The sequence below is a fragment of the Leucoraja erinacea genome, chromosome 19 (genome assembly GCF_028641065.1).
Source record: "Leucoraja erinacea ecotype New England chromosome 19, Leri_hhj_1, whole genome shotgun sequence".
Lineage (NCBI taxonomy): Eukaryota > Metazoa > Chordata > Chondrichthyes > Rajiformes > Rajidae > Leucoraja > Leucoraja erinaceus.
The window spans coordinates 37,920,247-37,936,113 of NC_073395.1; the positions used below are offsets into that span (position 1 = coordinate 37,920,247).

Below are 15,867 nucleotides of genomic sequence, written 5' to 3' on the forward strand. Positions count from 1 at the left end.
AAGATGTTAATCTCTGGTGAATAGAATCTGTTTTTACTTTTCAATTTATGATGTGTAATGGAAGTTTCCTAGTAGGATGACCTTCAGGTAACAGAAATTGAGTCGCGACTTTCCTTTTTTCCTTTTAGAATGGCTGGACTCCCTTTCATGCAGCTGTGAATTCTGGTCACATAGATTGCCTGAAGCTTCTCATGTATCATCGAGTATCTGGGGACACAAGGTTTGCTGATGACTCAGAGTGCAAGTCCAGCTCCACAGACCCTGACTGTACAGGGGGGAGTGATAAATTCAGAGCGGAGAATATGGTTTCAGCTGACCTAATCAACCATGCTGACAAAGAAGGTTGGACCGCTGCCCATATTGCCGCATCTAAAGGTTTTAAGGTATGTTTTGTAACATTATATTGCTGTAATATAGCTGACTTGTCAAAGCCCCACATTTTAAATTGTTCATCCATTTGTAAGGTTATTCCTATTTCATGGATTGTAATTTTATCTTGTAAGACCTTTTTACATTTGTATATTATCCTCATTAGGGTAAATACTGTTTTGGGGGTCAAAGTCTTGTACTACAAAACCTAAGCCTTCACAGAATCCTGTAAATGTTAGTAATGCCAGTAGGACTGTTTTGCTCAGCTTAATTTAACTGAATGTGAAGGGCAAGGAATGGTGTCATCTGGTGCTCCAGTTCCACTGACCCACGCTACAAAGCACAGACTACATACATTTCACGTTTCAGTAATTATGTACATGACCACACATTTTCTTCCAGTTTTCTTCCATGTTAGATAACTCATGCATGGAATTAACTAACTGGCAATATTGTTAGTTGTTTTATAACAGTTCATGTATTTGCAACCTTTAACCATATGTAAATTACTTTTTCAATTTAACAAAATAAGTATAACCATATAACCATATAACAATTACAGCACGGAAACAGGCCATCTCCGTGCCGAACAACTTTTTTTCCCCCTTAGTCCCACCTGCCTGCACTCATACCATAAACCTCCATTCCCTTCTCACCCATATGCCTATCCAATTTATTTTTAAATGATACCAATGAACCTGCCTCCACCACTTCCACTGGAAGCTCATTCCACACCACTACCACTCTCTGAGTAAAGAAGTTCCCCCTCATATTACCCCTAAACTTCTGTCCCTTAATTCTGAAGTCATGTCCTCTTGTTTGAATCTTCCCTATTCTCAAAGGGAAAAGCTTGTCCACATCAACTCTGTCTATCCCTCTCATCATTTTAAAGACCTCTATCAAGTCCCCCTTAACCTTCTGCACTCCAGAGAATAAAGACCTAACTTATTCAACCTATCTCTGTAACTTAGTTGTTGAAACCCAGGCAATATTCTAGTAAATCTCCTCTGTACTCTCTCTATCTATAAAGTATCTGATTTAAAAGCGCACATTTTTCTGTTTAAGTGTTTGCAATTCGTGCTTTTTGTAATGCACAGAATAGTGGGACGTGGTGGTGGTCTTGACCCATTAAAGTTTAACCAAAATAAACATAAACAGGTTTAAGTTGCAGAAATTGAACCAACGTAAATTGAATCAACAGTCTAGTTTTTAACTTTTGAGAGATGCCGGTACTCTATTCTGGCAGGAACAGGTCACCAAAAAGCCTTGATAAGAGATGTAGCTAAATAGAGCACTAGGAACCAACTTCAAGTATTACATTCTGTCAGGACACTGCATGGATTAGATGAAGCACAGATTCAAAGGAAAGGTTTCAGAAGGTATCAAAAAGGGAATCATTGCATTGACTAAAATGTAAAAGATTGGGGTGTGTAATTGAAGTACTTAAAAATGATTAAGGTTATTGACAGAGTTGACAAGGGAAAATATAACCTCTGGTGAGAGAATTCGAATCAATGGAACATAGCGTTCAAAATAATAAAGGTAGGTTGTTTATGGAAACATCGCTCTCTTCCCTTAAAATATTGTTGAATCCAGGTCGCAATGCAATTTTCTTTTCAAATAATTAGAGGAAGTATATAAGAGTTTACAGAACTAATTTGGGTAGATGACTCAAGTTAGAGAACAGCCATAATTTGAGCAGTGGAGTAGGCTCAAAGTTGTTTCAACATCTGTTGCTGTTAATCATTTTGTTGATGTGTGATTCCTCATCCTTCTAACTTTCACAAATAGTTTAGATGGCTGATGTGTGCCACTAGACATGACACTATTTCACTTGATTTGTTTTCTCCTGTCTTTTGCTGTCCTAGAATTGCCTGGAAGTGCTCTGCAGGCATAATGGGTTGGACCCAAATAGGAAAGATAAATGTCAACGAACTGTGCATGATGTGGCCACAGATGACTGTAAACATCTACTGGAGAATTGGAGTGAGTAAAGTGGAATATTTAGCAAATGTTAAATATACGTTACAATATAATTGTAATAAGTTGGCACAGCAAATTGTGTAATTTTAGTGTTCCGACTATAATTTGGCATTTATATAATGATTGCTTTTAACTTGTATCAGTAAGCGATAAAATGGCTAATCCGTTTGAAGTTACTAAGGAAAGCTCACTATAAACCAAAGATCTTAGAGCAGAGCAAGATGGGCTACTCCTGCGAAATACAATGGGCTGACGTGTAGTACGCTACGGAGGGGATCCTGGGATTTTTCCCCGCCCATTTTAGTAACCGGAGCCTACCTGACCCGACCCGACTCGCAGTGTAATCAATGTTGCGGGGCAACAGTTTGTGTGTGTGATATAGGGTTAGATTCATAATTCTGTCAGTTCATACTTCTTGTCAAGAATAAAATTTGACTCTGGTAATTGTCTTTTTTAATGTTTTTTAAATCATTTCTTTTTAAATGGCTCACAAGCAGTGTTTGAGTTGATTTTGTAGTAACCGGAACCGACCCGACTCGCAGGGTAATTGACATTGCGGGGGAAGTTTTTGTGTGTGATATAGGGTTAGATTCATAATTCTGTTAGTTCATAATTCTGTTAATTCTTGTTAAAGAATAAAATGTTTATAAACACACATACATGAATGTGATATAAATGTATATAATCATATAACACACACAATTATATTTCTTCTGATCCAATGATGAACTTTATTTCAGACTAGACAAGGGACATTAAATAAGAAACATTGTAAACCTCCCCGCAACTTCACACACATTAGGCCCTATCCCACCCGCACCCCCCCCCCCCCCCCCCACACCCCCTGGCCCTCCCTCGCCTGCCCCACACACCCTCTCCCGCTGCCCCGGGCCGCGCACCCCCTCTCCCCGGGCCGCTCGCGCCCTCTCCCCGGGCCGCTCACTCCTTCTCCCCGGGCCACGTACCCCCTCCCCCCGGGCCACATACCCCCTCTCCCCGGGCCACATAACCCCTTTCCCTGCTGCCCCGGGCCGCTCACTCCTTCTCCCCGCTGCAGAAACAAAGATCCGATCTTTGGCCGGAAGCAAGATGGCGGAACAAGATGGCGGACCAAGATGGCGGGGACTGGTTGCTAAAATGAGTCCTATAATCCTCCATGAATCCGCCCATGAGTGGACTACACGTTTGCGTGAGAGTAACCCATCTTGCTCTGCTATAAGATCTTTGCTATAAACAATTATTTTATGGCTAAGGACCTTTGGACATACCTTGATGCATATTGTGTAAATAAACATTTTTTACATTCAGAAATTCAAACCCCAAGAAGTTCTAGTATGCCTGTCAAAATGTTATAATGTATAGAGATATTATGAAGTAATGATAAACATTGATCTTAAATGGTTAATTCTGGCACTGCACTTTATTGCTGTTATTTGCATTGTGTCAAAATATATTGAAACAGTTTCTATTATTTTGGAAAGGATGATCCACCTAACAAAATGACATCCGCACATGTTGGTAATTGAGCTTTTGCATGTTTGGTTTTGTGGATTTTTATTAACAGTAGTGATAGTGATGATATGCTTTCTTTTATATTTGATGTGTCGTAATGTTTCCTAGAGGTGGATGCAAATGCCTGTGCGCATGTAATTATAATTACAATTATTTAAAGATGATTTTAAAACCTAGTTATTAGACACAACAATAATAATCCAATCCAGAGAATCTTGCCACAATGCAACTTCTTTCCTCTAAGAAACTCTGATTTTATTGGTTTTTGCTGAACTTTGCATGTTTTCTTGGAAATGCAATTTCTTTAGTTCATATTTTTTAAAATAGCTTGTCTGATTTAGGATTTTCAGAAGTTAACCTGTCTTTCCTTGAACTCAGTGCTTGCCATTAACTGCTGATGCTCTTGATCTTTATATATGGTGTGCAATTGCTTGTGCTTGCAATAGAAAATGTTTTTACTGTGAGTTGAGTAGTAACAAGACTGTTTTTAAAAAACAAATGGGGAAAAATGGTGAGATTTGCATGTGGAGCACAGATATGACTGGTTAAATAAACCAGTATTAATGTCAATGGTATTGAACAGAAATTGGTCACTTTAAACAAATCCACTTAAAATGTTATTGAATTCATTTGACAAAATCCACATGTCAGTCATTGGTCAGGGCATCGAGTGCTTGGAGTTGGAGAATAATGTTATACCTCTACAAGAAGTTAATGAAAATGTACCCGGAATATTAAGTGAAGTACTGACACACTGCAAGATTGATGTGATTAAACTCAAGAAGGTGCAGAAAAGATTCAGGAGGACATTGCAGGACTGGACGGCTTGTGTTGTAAGGAAGACTGGGGAGGTTGGGAGTGTTTTCGCTGGAGTGAAGGAGGCTGAGGTATGACCTTATAGAGGTGCATGAAGTCATGAGGAGCACAGAGAAGGTGATGAGCACCGTCTTTTTCCCAACAATAGGCGAGTCCAAAACTAGAGCGCATAGGTTTTAAGGTGAGAGTGGAAGGATGTAAACGGGGCAGGTTTTTCTCACAGAGTTGTACAGAGTATATGGGTGGAGGATGTGATAGAGGTGGGTACAAATTCAATATTTAAGATGTTTGGACAGGTGTATAGATAGGAAAGCTTTAAAACAATATGGGCCAAGTGGAATGACTCGGGAAGGCACATTGGTTGGCAGGGATGAGTTGAGCTGAAGGGCCTCTTTCCATGGTGTATGACTTTATGAATTTAATGGCAAACAGTGTTATCCACTTGTTAGTGCAAGAATAATATCATCTTCCTATTCCATGGATAGTTGTGCACAACAAGTGAAATGGCTTACACACCCTCAATATAGTTTTTACATTGGCCCACAGTAATAACACTGGTGTCAACTCTTACTTGGCCAAACAACTAAAGAATAGACACTCCAACTCGCTCATTTACATGAAACACACAACATAATAGTGTATGGACTCGAATTCCAAGATACAGTTCTATTGTCTACCATGAAATTGATTTTCCAAAGTTGGGTTTCATGCATGTGACTGTAGACAAAATGTCATCCCTATGTGGGGCATGGAAATGCCATGGGTTGCACAAGTTTCACTTTCCTATAGTTTGAGATGATAGGGTTGGAATTTGATAAAAGGCAGCATCACCATCTTGCATTATTCCAAATGTTCAGCATTAACACTGGATGGTCATGGTGTTATTCCATTCCATGGGACCAAACATTCATAATCTTGAGGAATAAAAATAAGGAAAATATATATTTTTAAAATGGTAAACCAATCACCTGGTTTATTATTTTAAATGGCACATTCGTCTATTTTTAACACGTCAGTGAATTTTACCATCAATATTGATAATGATCCGATTTATAAAAATAACTTTGGTATGGTGTGGTCCAATCATTTTCTAACTTTTGATTCATTTTATCCAGTTGTTACTTTATGGGCAAGTTAAAATTTGTTAGCAATGCACCACAATATTTATTTAAATTATACATCCCTGGTTAATTAGACAAAGCTCTTTTTTAAGCCACAGTGCAGCAAATATGCTTTAAAAGATTTTACTCCGCGTTATCTGCAAGGGTTTCCTTTTAATTTCAGTTTCCGTGGTCAAGATTTTCCTTTTAATTTTAAATTCCATGTGATTGTCCCCATGCAGTGATTTCTCTTTGTGTATGTGTTCCAATGTGAATGTATAAATTCATTGATTGTTTTTACTTCCTTATATATTTTGTCCTACAGATGCACACAAGGTACTGCTACAAATTTCTATGAAACAAAGTGAACAGGTTTGTAGCAGTGCTGAACATATTGAAAATAACATTACAGTTGGCAGCTTGATCATCCACAAACAGACTACCTGGGATGATTTATCCAAAGTTGTAACAGTGACACTGAAGAATCATTACAAAACTGTGATGCGTGGATGGGAATTGCCAGAGGCTTCAACTTTGCTGAATAACACCGAATGCAGCTTTATTTCAAGTGACATATCTGCAGTTGAAATAGGTATGTGTTCATCTGCACCCCCTGAAAAATTGCCACCATTTCACAGAAACTCGAAGCTAACTTATTATTAACTGGTCAACTGTCCAATTTTTAACTGAACACCCCAGTTTGTAATGAGCAGTCTCATAGGGATATTGATCGGTTACGCGATTGGGAGGAAAAAATAGAATATTATGCGTAAAAATGTGAAATGTGTCCATTTTATTGAAAAAAGAAAATGACAGTATATTATCTAAATAGTGAGAGATTACAGCTGTAATAAACCGAGAATCTCGGATGCACAATTTGTAAAATATTAGTTTTAGTTTAATTTATTAATGTTATATCTACCAAGGTACAGTGAAAAGCTTTTTGTTGTGTGCTAGCAAGGGAAAAAAAAGACTATACATGATTACAATCAAGTCGTTCACTGTGTACAGATAAAGGGTGCAACGGGTGAAAGCAGCAGTCCGATTAAAGGTAGTTCAAAGGTCTCCAATGAGGTAGATGGGTGGTCAGGATCGCACTCTCGCTGGTGCGGGGGTGGATCTGTTGCCTGATAACAACTGGGAAGAAACTGTCCCTGAATCTGGAGGTATGCGTTGCCAAATTTATGTACCTCTTGCGTGATGGGAGAGAAGCAATGACCAGGGTGATACTGGTCCATGGTTATAGTGGTGATCTTGTAGATGCAGCGTGAAGTATAGACGTAGTCAATGGAAGGGAGGTAGACAAAAATGCTGGAGGAACTCAGCGGGTGAGGCAGCATCTATGGAGTGAAGGAAATAGGCGACGTTTCTGGTCGAAACCCTTCTTCAGACTGATGTGAGGGTGGGGGTGGGGGGGGGGGAGAAGAAAGGAAGAGGTGGAGCGTTAAACTGTCTTCGGAGGGAGGAGGAGAACTTCAAAGTAGGCATACCTTGAGGAGATTTCGCAATGGAGTAGACAAAATGTTTAAGAAGGAACTGCAGATGCTGGAAAATCGAAGATAGACACATCTGCAGTTCCTCCTTTAACAATGGAAGGGAGGTTGGTTTGTGTGATGGTCTGGGCTACCTCCACAATTCTCTGCAATTTCTTGCAGTGTTGGATGGAACCATGGTTCCCAAACCATGCTGTGATGCATCCCAATAAAATGCTTTCTACGGCACCTCTGTAGAAATTGGTGAGTGTTGGGAACATGCTGAACTTCCTAAGCCTTGTAAGGAAATAGAGGCATTAGTGTTTCTTTCTTGGCCATAGCTTCGATGTGGCTGGTCCAGGACAAATTGCTGGTGATATTTATCGCTAAGAATGGCACACTGGCACAGCAGGAGAGCTGCTGCCTTACAGAGCCAGGGACCCCAGTTCGATCCTGACACAGTTTGTACATTCTCTCTATGGCCGCATGGGTTTGCTCTGAGTGCCTGCCCCAGTTTACTCCCACATTCCAAAGATGTTCAGATTTGTCGGTCAATTGGCTTCTGTAAATTGTCGCTTGTCGTGTAGGATAGAATGGGTGATCGCTGGTCAGCCTCCATTTGGTGGACCGAAGGGCCTGTTTCTATACAGTATCTCTAAACTAAACTAATCTTGAAGCTATCAACCATCTCTACTACAGTCAATCTCAATCACCTTTGCCTTACTAACATTGAGGGAGAGATTGTTGACTTGGCACCCAGGTTGTGAGGTTCTTCATCTCCTTCCTGTACTCCGTCTTGTCAATATTTTATGTACGGCCCACTGGTGGTCGTCTGCGAACTTGTAAATTGAGTTGGATTGGTCTTGGCCTGCGCAGTCACACGTGTATAAGGAGTCTAGTAGGGGATGTGGAGGACAAGTCAGTTGATATTTTTAAGACAGAGTTAGATAGATTCTTGACTTGTTCAGGTGTCGGGGGTTATGGGGAGGGCAGGAGAATGGGGTTAGGAGGGAGAGATAGAACAGCCATGATTGAATGGCAGGGTAGACTTGATGGGCTGAATGGCCTAACTCCTATCACTTCTGACCTTATGACCTGAGAATGCATCGTTGAGGGCACCAGTGTTGAGGATTATTGTAGAGGGGATTATCTGTCCTCACTGACTGTGGACTGTTGATGCAGTAGTCAAGGATCCAGAAACTGAGGGGAGTGCTGACTGCAAGTTCCACGAGTTTGGAGATGAGCTTGGTTGGGATAATGGTATTCAAACCCAAGCTGTAACCTGTGAATAAGGTGAATGATGAATGAAAGATGTATGATGAATGATTAAGAAGAACCGCAGATGCTGGAAAAATCGAAAGTAGACAAAAATGCTGGGGAAACTCAGTGAGTGAGGCAGCATCTATGGAGCGAAGGAATAGGTGACGTTTCGGGTCGAGACCCTTCTTCAGACTGATGTGGGGGGGGGGGGGGGGGGCGCGGCAAGAAGAAATGAAGAGGCGGAGACATTAGACTGTGGGAGAGCTGAAAATAGGTGGAAGGAGGGAGAAAACAAGGACTACCTGAAATTGGAGAAGTCAATGTTCATACCGCTGGGGTGTAAACTGCCCAAGCGAAATATGAGGTGCTGCTCCTCCAATTTGCAGTGAGACTCACTCTGGTCATGGAGGAGGCACAGGACAGAAAGGTCGGATTCGGAATGGGAGGGGGAAGTTGAAGTGCTGAGCCACTGGGAGATCAGGTTAGTTAACGCGAACCGAGCGGAGGTGTTGGGCGAAGCGATCGCCAAGCCTGCGCTTGGTCTCACTGATGTAGAGCAGCTGACATCTAGAGCAGTGGATGCACTAGATGAGGTTGGAGGAGGTGCAGGAGAACCTCTGCCTCACCTGGAAAGACTGCTTGGCTCCTTGGATGTAATCGAGGGTAATGATAAATGATGTAGGTGTCCTTCTTATCCAGGTGTTCCAGGGATGAGTCTAGGGCCAGGGAAATGACATCAGCCGAGGACCTTTTGTGTCCGTGGGTGAACTGGAGTGTATGCAGCAAATAATTTAAAATGCCACCAGAATGTCATTGTTTGTTGCCTTGGGAAATGAATACAAATGTAGAGAGGTTGTACTTGGAGGGTTTGAGGGACCAATTTGTTCTCTTCATTTGTATGTTCATATGGTTCAGTTGCATAAAACATTATTAACTGTACAGCTAGAGCACAATGTTCAGCGTTGGTCTTTTGATGTAAGAAATAATGTTAATGCATTGGAGGCGGTTCAGAAAAGGTCCACTGGGCTCATGATTAGAATGAGTCGCTTAACTTGAGGAAAGGTTGGACAAATAGTTTTGTATTGACTGGCGTTTAGGAGCGTGAGAGAAGCATGCTTGAACCATATGAAATCCTGAGTGGCATTGGCAGGGCGGATCTCGAGAGTCAACAGTGTTTTCTTGGCATATGGCCTGAAACTGAACAATGAAATTCTTAAGGGTCTGTCCCACTTGGGTGTCATTTGCGCGTCACACAGGTGGCGGCGAGGATTTTGAGAATCCCCAAATCCTGGGGCGCGGCGCGCTACCGTGCATCACTGCCCATGTCACCACGCACGTGTAATGTACGCCATACGCGCGCGTAACGACATGTGCGTCGTAACGCGTAAATGATGTTGCACAAATGACGCCCAAGTGGGACAGGCCCTTCACTTGCACCACAACAGATATGTGAAGATAGTACTCTGTAAACGCCTCAATAAATAACAAATATAAGTTCAGTGTATATAAACACAAGCAAACAAACATTAAAAGTACAAAGACAAAAACAATGACCACCAAGTCAATGTAGCTCGGAGCTTATTTGAGGATTGTAATAACCTAATGGTTGTAGGGAAGAAGCTGCTCCTGAACTCGGACGTTACAGTTTGCAGGTTCTTATATGTTCTTCCCGTGGGCAGGAGTGGAATGAGAGTGTGGCCAGGGTGGTGTGGGACTCTGACGATGCTGGCTGCCTTTTTGAGGCTCCAGAGGTCACTTTGATAGTGGGGAGGACAGTACACATGATGGACTTGGCAGTGTTTACCACGTTTTTCAATCTACTTCATTCCTGGGCATTCAAGTTGCCAAACCAGGCCTTTGATGCAAGTCGTCAATACGCCCTCTACTGGACACCGGTAGAAGTTCAAGAGAGTATTTGTTGACATTCCGAATATTCTCAAGGAATAGAAGTGTTGATGAGATTTCTTATGATGAGCTTTCTTCATGCATCAATGTGCTGGGTCGCATCCCCGTTGACCTGTTGTGGCGGTGGGGAAATTGTAGTGGGTCCAGGTGCTTGTTGAGGTAGGAGTAAGTATGCGCAAAAACCAATATCAAAAGCACCTCATGACCACAGACGTTAGTGCCATCGATCGATTGTCATTGAAGATGTCCGCTAAAACTCCAGGCAGTTGGTCTGCACAGGTTTTAAGAACACAACCAGGTGACCATCAGGGCCAGATACTTTCCTAGGGTTCACCCTCCTGAAGGATCTTCTGATGTCAGCCTCTGTGACTGAGATTGAAATCCCTGTTCTCTCGATCAAAGCATGAGTAGAATGCATTGAGCTCATCCGGGTATGTTGTTCTGCTGCACTTTAGTTACACATTATAGGAAGTGATGCCTTACAAGCCCTGCTTCAGCTGCCGAACATCCACCTCATCCTCCAGTTAAAAGTGAAAGTCTTTTGATGGCCTTAGCAAGGTAATATCTGGATTTCTTGTATGACTCTGAATCACCGGACTTGAATGCCCAAGATCTCTGGTCCTGAGAGGAATACAGACTGCCTGGGTCATTCAAGGCTTCTGGTTGAGGAACATGTGGATGCTTTTTGTGGGAACACAGTGCCCCAAATCCAAGTCACTCTCAAGATGATGTTTCCTCTTGTGGACAAATCTAGTACAAGGGCTCATTATTTAAAACATATTTGTTGCCCGTTTAAGACAAGAAGGAATAAAATGTTATTTCTTCAGCCAGAAGATCATAACTTTTTGAAACACTTCTTCAGAAAATGATGGAAGCAGAGCTATTCAATGCTTTTAATGCATATATTGAAGGATTCTAATAAGCAGAGTGCTAAACATACTGCGGGTAGGTGGGAATACAAACATCAACCATGATTTTATTAAATGGTGTAGAAGGCTAGGGGAAAATGGAACTACATCTGCCCTTACAGAGATATACGTACGCACATCTAGCAATAGGATGGCATTTATGCTGCTGTTACATTCAGGCTGCAGTTTTAGACAATAGACATTCAGCCCTTCGAGCCAGCACCGCCATTCAATGTGATCATGGCTGATCATCCCCAATCAGTACCCTGTTCCTGCCTTCACCCCATATCCCTTGACTCCGCTATCTTTAAGAGCTCCATCTAACTCCCTCTTGAAAGCATCCAGAGAACCGGCCTCCACCGACAATTCCGCACTCACAACTCTTGTGAAAAAATATTTCCACATCTCCATTCTAAATGGCTTACCCCTTATTCTTAAACTGTGGCCCCTTACTATGTTGACTGGTAGATGGTTAAAGTGAGGGTTAAACTGTTTATGAATTGTAAAACTGCAACCTAACATTTCATGTGTAGGAAGGAACTGCAGATGCTGGTTTAAACCGAAGATAGTGTCAAAAAGCTGGAGTAACTCAGCGGGACAGGCAGCATCTCTGGAGAGAAGGAATAGGTAATGATTTGGGTCGAGACCCTTCTTCAGACTGGTTAGGGATAAAGGAAACGAGAGATATAGACGATGATGTTGAGAGATAAAAAAACAACGAATAAAAGATATGCAAAAAAGTAACGATGAGAAAGGAAACAGGCCAGTGCGAGCTAACATTTCATGTTTCTTTCACAGGTGATGAAATTTGGATACCAGGACAGATTTTGATGGCCTCTCCATGGTCGCTGATAGACTGGAGCCAAAATAACATTGTCACAGTGTTCTTAAATGGTCAGATTTCTTCTGCTATTATTGTGTTTGTAAATTACTATGAATGCTGCCCAACTTCTTTACTATTTTATTCATCGACATTCAGCATAAAAATAAGCTATTCAGTTAATAATGCTTTCAGTTTAGCAAGCTATTTTGAGCAATAGTTAGAGATTCACCTTTAGTCTCATTAATTATTCTTATACATTTTTTTAACCACATTTAACACCAACGGGATGTTATCAAATATCGTTAAGGTGAAAGATCAATAAATGCATCATTATATTGCACAAGAAGGAACTGCAGATGCTGGAAAATCGAAGGTAGACAAAAGTGCTGGAGAAACTCAGCAGGTGCGGCAGCATCTCTCCAGCAATTTTGTCTACCTATTATATTGCACATTTCCTTTGACCTTTCGACAGCAGTACAGTGAAAATAGAAACTGTGTTTCTGAGTGTTCCTTAGTGGTTTCCTAAAGCAGAACCGTATTCATTTATTGTTCATATTATCCACCCTGCTCAAATGATGTCCCTTAATCCATCGAGAAACATCTGTTTTGTGGGAATTCAGTAAATACTTTGATATTATATTGAATTATTATCACTTGCTTGTGTCTTATTGATTAGAGCAATGTATATCCTATCTCCACAATGCATAAAGTTTTAATCACACATGTTTAATTAATATTAGCCTAGTTTTGTTTTCTTAATGTAATTTGTATTTTTTGATATATGGGTATAATTTCATTAGGAATCTCCCGATCGGGGTTCTAATGTCCAGTAAAGACTTTCATCATGATGAGAGTTTTATAAAAAGTGGGTACCAAGGGAATCCTTGACGACTAGTCTCACCACACATGAAATCATTTTTTATGTCCATTTGCTTTTATCGTAGAAAATGTTGCAAAGAACATCCAGTGTTTCTGTAAAACTTGTGAATGAAAGTTTCCATTGTATATGTCCTGCATAAGTTCTTCAGTGTTGTTTTTGACCTGGTACCAATGTTGTCATTCTTTATTCTTGCCCTTATTGGACTTCTCTTACACACTGTGCAGGCATTGATTTTACATTTTGTACTAGTAATCCGTTCTTTTTTAACAGTTTTACAGGAAGGATTCCTCGATAGCATAGCTTATGCCTCTCTCATTCCTGTCTGTATACTTCAGAACTACCTCCGGCTGGTAAGAGTACATTAATATTACAGCACGTAGAATTTTTCGATACTTGTTTAGTATTTAATATGCAGCATTAAATTGTGTATTTTTATTAATTTAACACGACAGTTATATGGGTATATGGATAGGAAATATTTAGAGGAATATGCGTCAAACACAGGCAGATGGGACTAATGTAGATGGGCATCTTGATTGGCATGAACGATTTGGGCCAAAGGGCCTGTTTCCATTCTATTGAAACTGGCTCTAATAATGATAAATATATTAATGGAATTTAATTTGAGTATCTATTTTAATTGCTAAGCTCAGTTATAAAAAAAGGACAACTTTTTTAGATCATTGATGAAAACTATTATGTGTAGCCATCAGATGTGTAAAATAGTGTCAAATCAGTCTGAAGAAGGGTCTCGACCCAAAACGTCACCCATTCCTTCTCTCCAGAGATGCTGCCTGTCCCACTGAGTTACTCCAGCATAATGTGTCTATCTTTGACTTAAACCAGCATCTGCAGTTCCCTCCTACACAAAGAGTTCACAGAGGCATTTTCAGAATATATTTTGTAAAATCTAGTATTGAGTATTTTCTTTTGCAAATATTTTGCAAGTCATCCAATGTAAAGGGAAGCCATTGGTGAAAAGGAATTTACAGGGAAAGCATTCAGTCACCCGAGTTCCTTGTTTTTGGTAGAAAATTAGCTTCCAGTGATTTGATGCAAAGCTAATCCTTTCCAGTTCAATAATGGTTAGAATGGATAGTATCTGCTGGAGACTCTGTTACCTGACAAGAAAATGTGTCATTTGATGTTTCAGATTTTAGAGAAGAGGTGAATATAGAAATAGTAAAGAGTGAAATGAAGGATGTTAAGATTGAAATGAAGGGCATTTCTAAGAGTGATGGGCATTGCTATAGATGAAGGGGATACTTTAGATTTATTTTTAGGGCCAAAGGAAGACAACATTTGTATCCTGCAGTGTTAAGATATTTGAGGGAGAGAAAGGAAATGGCTCCAGAAATTCCACCCCAGCAGTATTGAACCAGAGACCTGGAAGACAGCTGATACAGATAATGACTCTTAACTAATCAACGTGCTTTATCTTTAGTACCACTCCACATTCAGGATTTCAGTTGTACTTGCATTCTTGACTATTTGGTTCCTCAAGCTTGTTTGGCCGATCAGGTTTGGCAGATCTGTGGCCTGGTATCAAATACCCGCATTATTCCAATGACCCTATATCTTTGCCTATGAAACATCCATCAATATATGAAGTTAACAATTTGCGTTATTGGAAGAGGTTTCCAAATTTTTTCACTTCATTGTTGAAAAGCAACCAGTCGGAGTAGTTTCCCTCATTTTACATTTTCAGTTCTCTTTAATATCGTAAACTTTCAGTCAGAAGGTGACTTAATTTTTTTGATTATAAGAGACGGCATGGAAACGGGTTCTTTGGCTAGCCGAGTACATGCTGATCAGCGATTACCCGTTCACACTAGTGTTATCTCACTTTCGCAACCACTCCCTACACACTAGGGGCATTTTACAGACTAATTAACCTACAAGCCCACATTTCTTTGCGATTTGGGAGGAAACCGGAGCACCTGGGGGAAACCCAAGTGGTCGCGGAGAACATGTGAACTCCACACAGACAGCCCCAGAGGTCGGAATTGGACCCTCGTCTCTGGTGCTGTGTGACAGCAGTCCTACCAGCTACACCACCGTGCCTTCATGCTTTCATCGACAATGTCAGAAATCTTTGTGTCTTCACCAAGCCTGCAAATGTAATTGTGTATGGCATCATCTACAGTGCATTCAGAAAGTATTCATGCCCCTTCACTTTCTCCACATTTTGTAACGTTACAGCCTTATTCTAAAATGGATTCAATTCATTTTTTTTAACATCAATCGACACACAATACCCATAATAAAAAAAACGAAAACAGGTGTTTAGAAATAGCAACTAGTATCCCAAGTCGTTGCTCTGTCCACTAGTTGATTTATCAATAAAAACATTTGTTCAAGTATGAATTCAAGCAGATGACATTTATCTGAATTATCATTTTTTTTCAGTGACTGATAGAGCTGATCATTTGTAGCATTTTCTGTGTAAACTTTTCATTTGAATTACCTGAACAGGTTGAACGGTATCACAATGTAATTTTCCATGGGCCAGTGGGAAGCTGTCAAGACCAAGTTGCTCATGAAATAGCAAACTGTATTAAGGTAAATAGATACCCTCTGAGACATTTCATCACATTTCTCTGCATTGTTATGCATTTTGAACTCAAAAGACGTTTTTATAGTAGGACAAAAATGGATGTATGAATAGACAAAACATATCTATGTTTCCCCACCTAACCTGCTCAACCTATGTGGAAGATATTTAGGAGATTTTGTGAAAAAGTGTAGAATTAAGCACTTCTACCAAAGTCTTAGTTCCTCATTGGACCACCTGTTATTTTTTTGCCTCAATCCATTTTTAATAAACTGAGCAATCTCA

The 15,867-nt window shown here is 40.5% G+C and overlaps 1 protein-coding gene across 3 annotated transcripts in view; it reads left to right on the forward strand.

Annotated features, from left to right (window-relative positions):
* cttnbp2 (cortactin binding protein 2) overlaps positions 1 to 15,867 on the forward strand; it is a 156,183-nt gene that overhangs the window by 96,443 nt on the left and 43,873 nt on the right. For all 3 annotated transcript variants that reach the window (XM_055650849.1, XM_055650850.1, XM_055650851.1), the window contains 6 exons: positions 129 to 383; positions 2,238 to 2,355; positions 6,106 to 6,372; positions 12,124 to 12,219; positions 13,299 to 13,378; positions 15,504 to 15,590. In XM_055650849.1, coding sequence (XP_055506824.1) covers positions 129 to 383; positions 2,238 to 2,355; positions 6,106 to 6,372; positions 12,124 to 12,219; positions 13,299 to 13,378; positions 15,504 to 15,590 — 903 coding nt within the window. The remainder of the gene's footprint in view (positions 1 to 128; positions 384 to 2,237; positions 2,356 to 6,105; positions 6,373 to 12,123; positions 12,220 to 13,298; positions 13,379 to 15,503; positions 15,591 to 15,867) is intronic.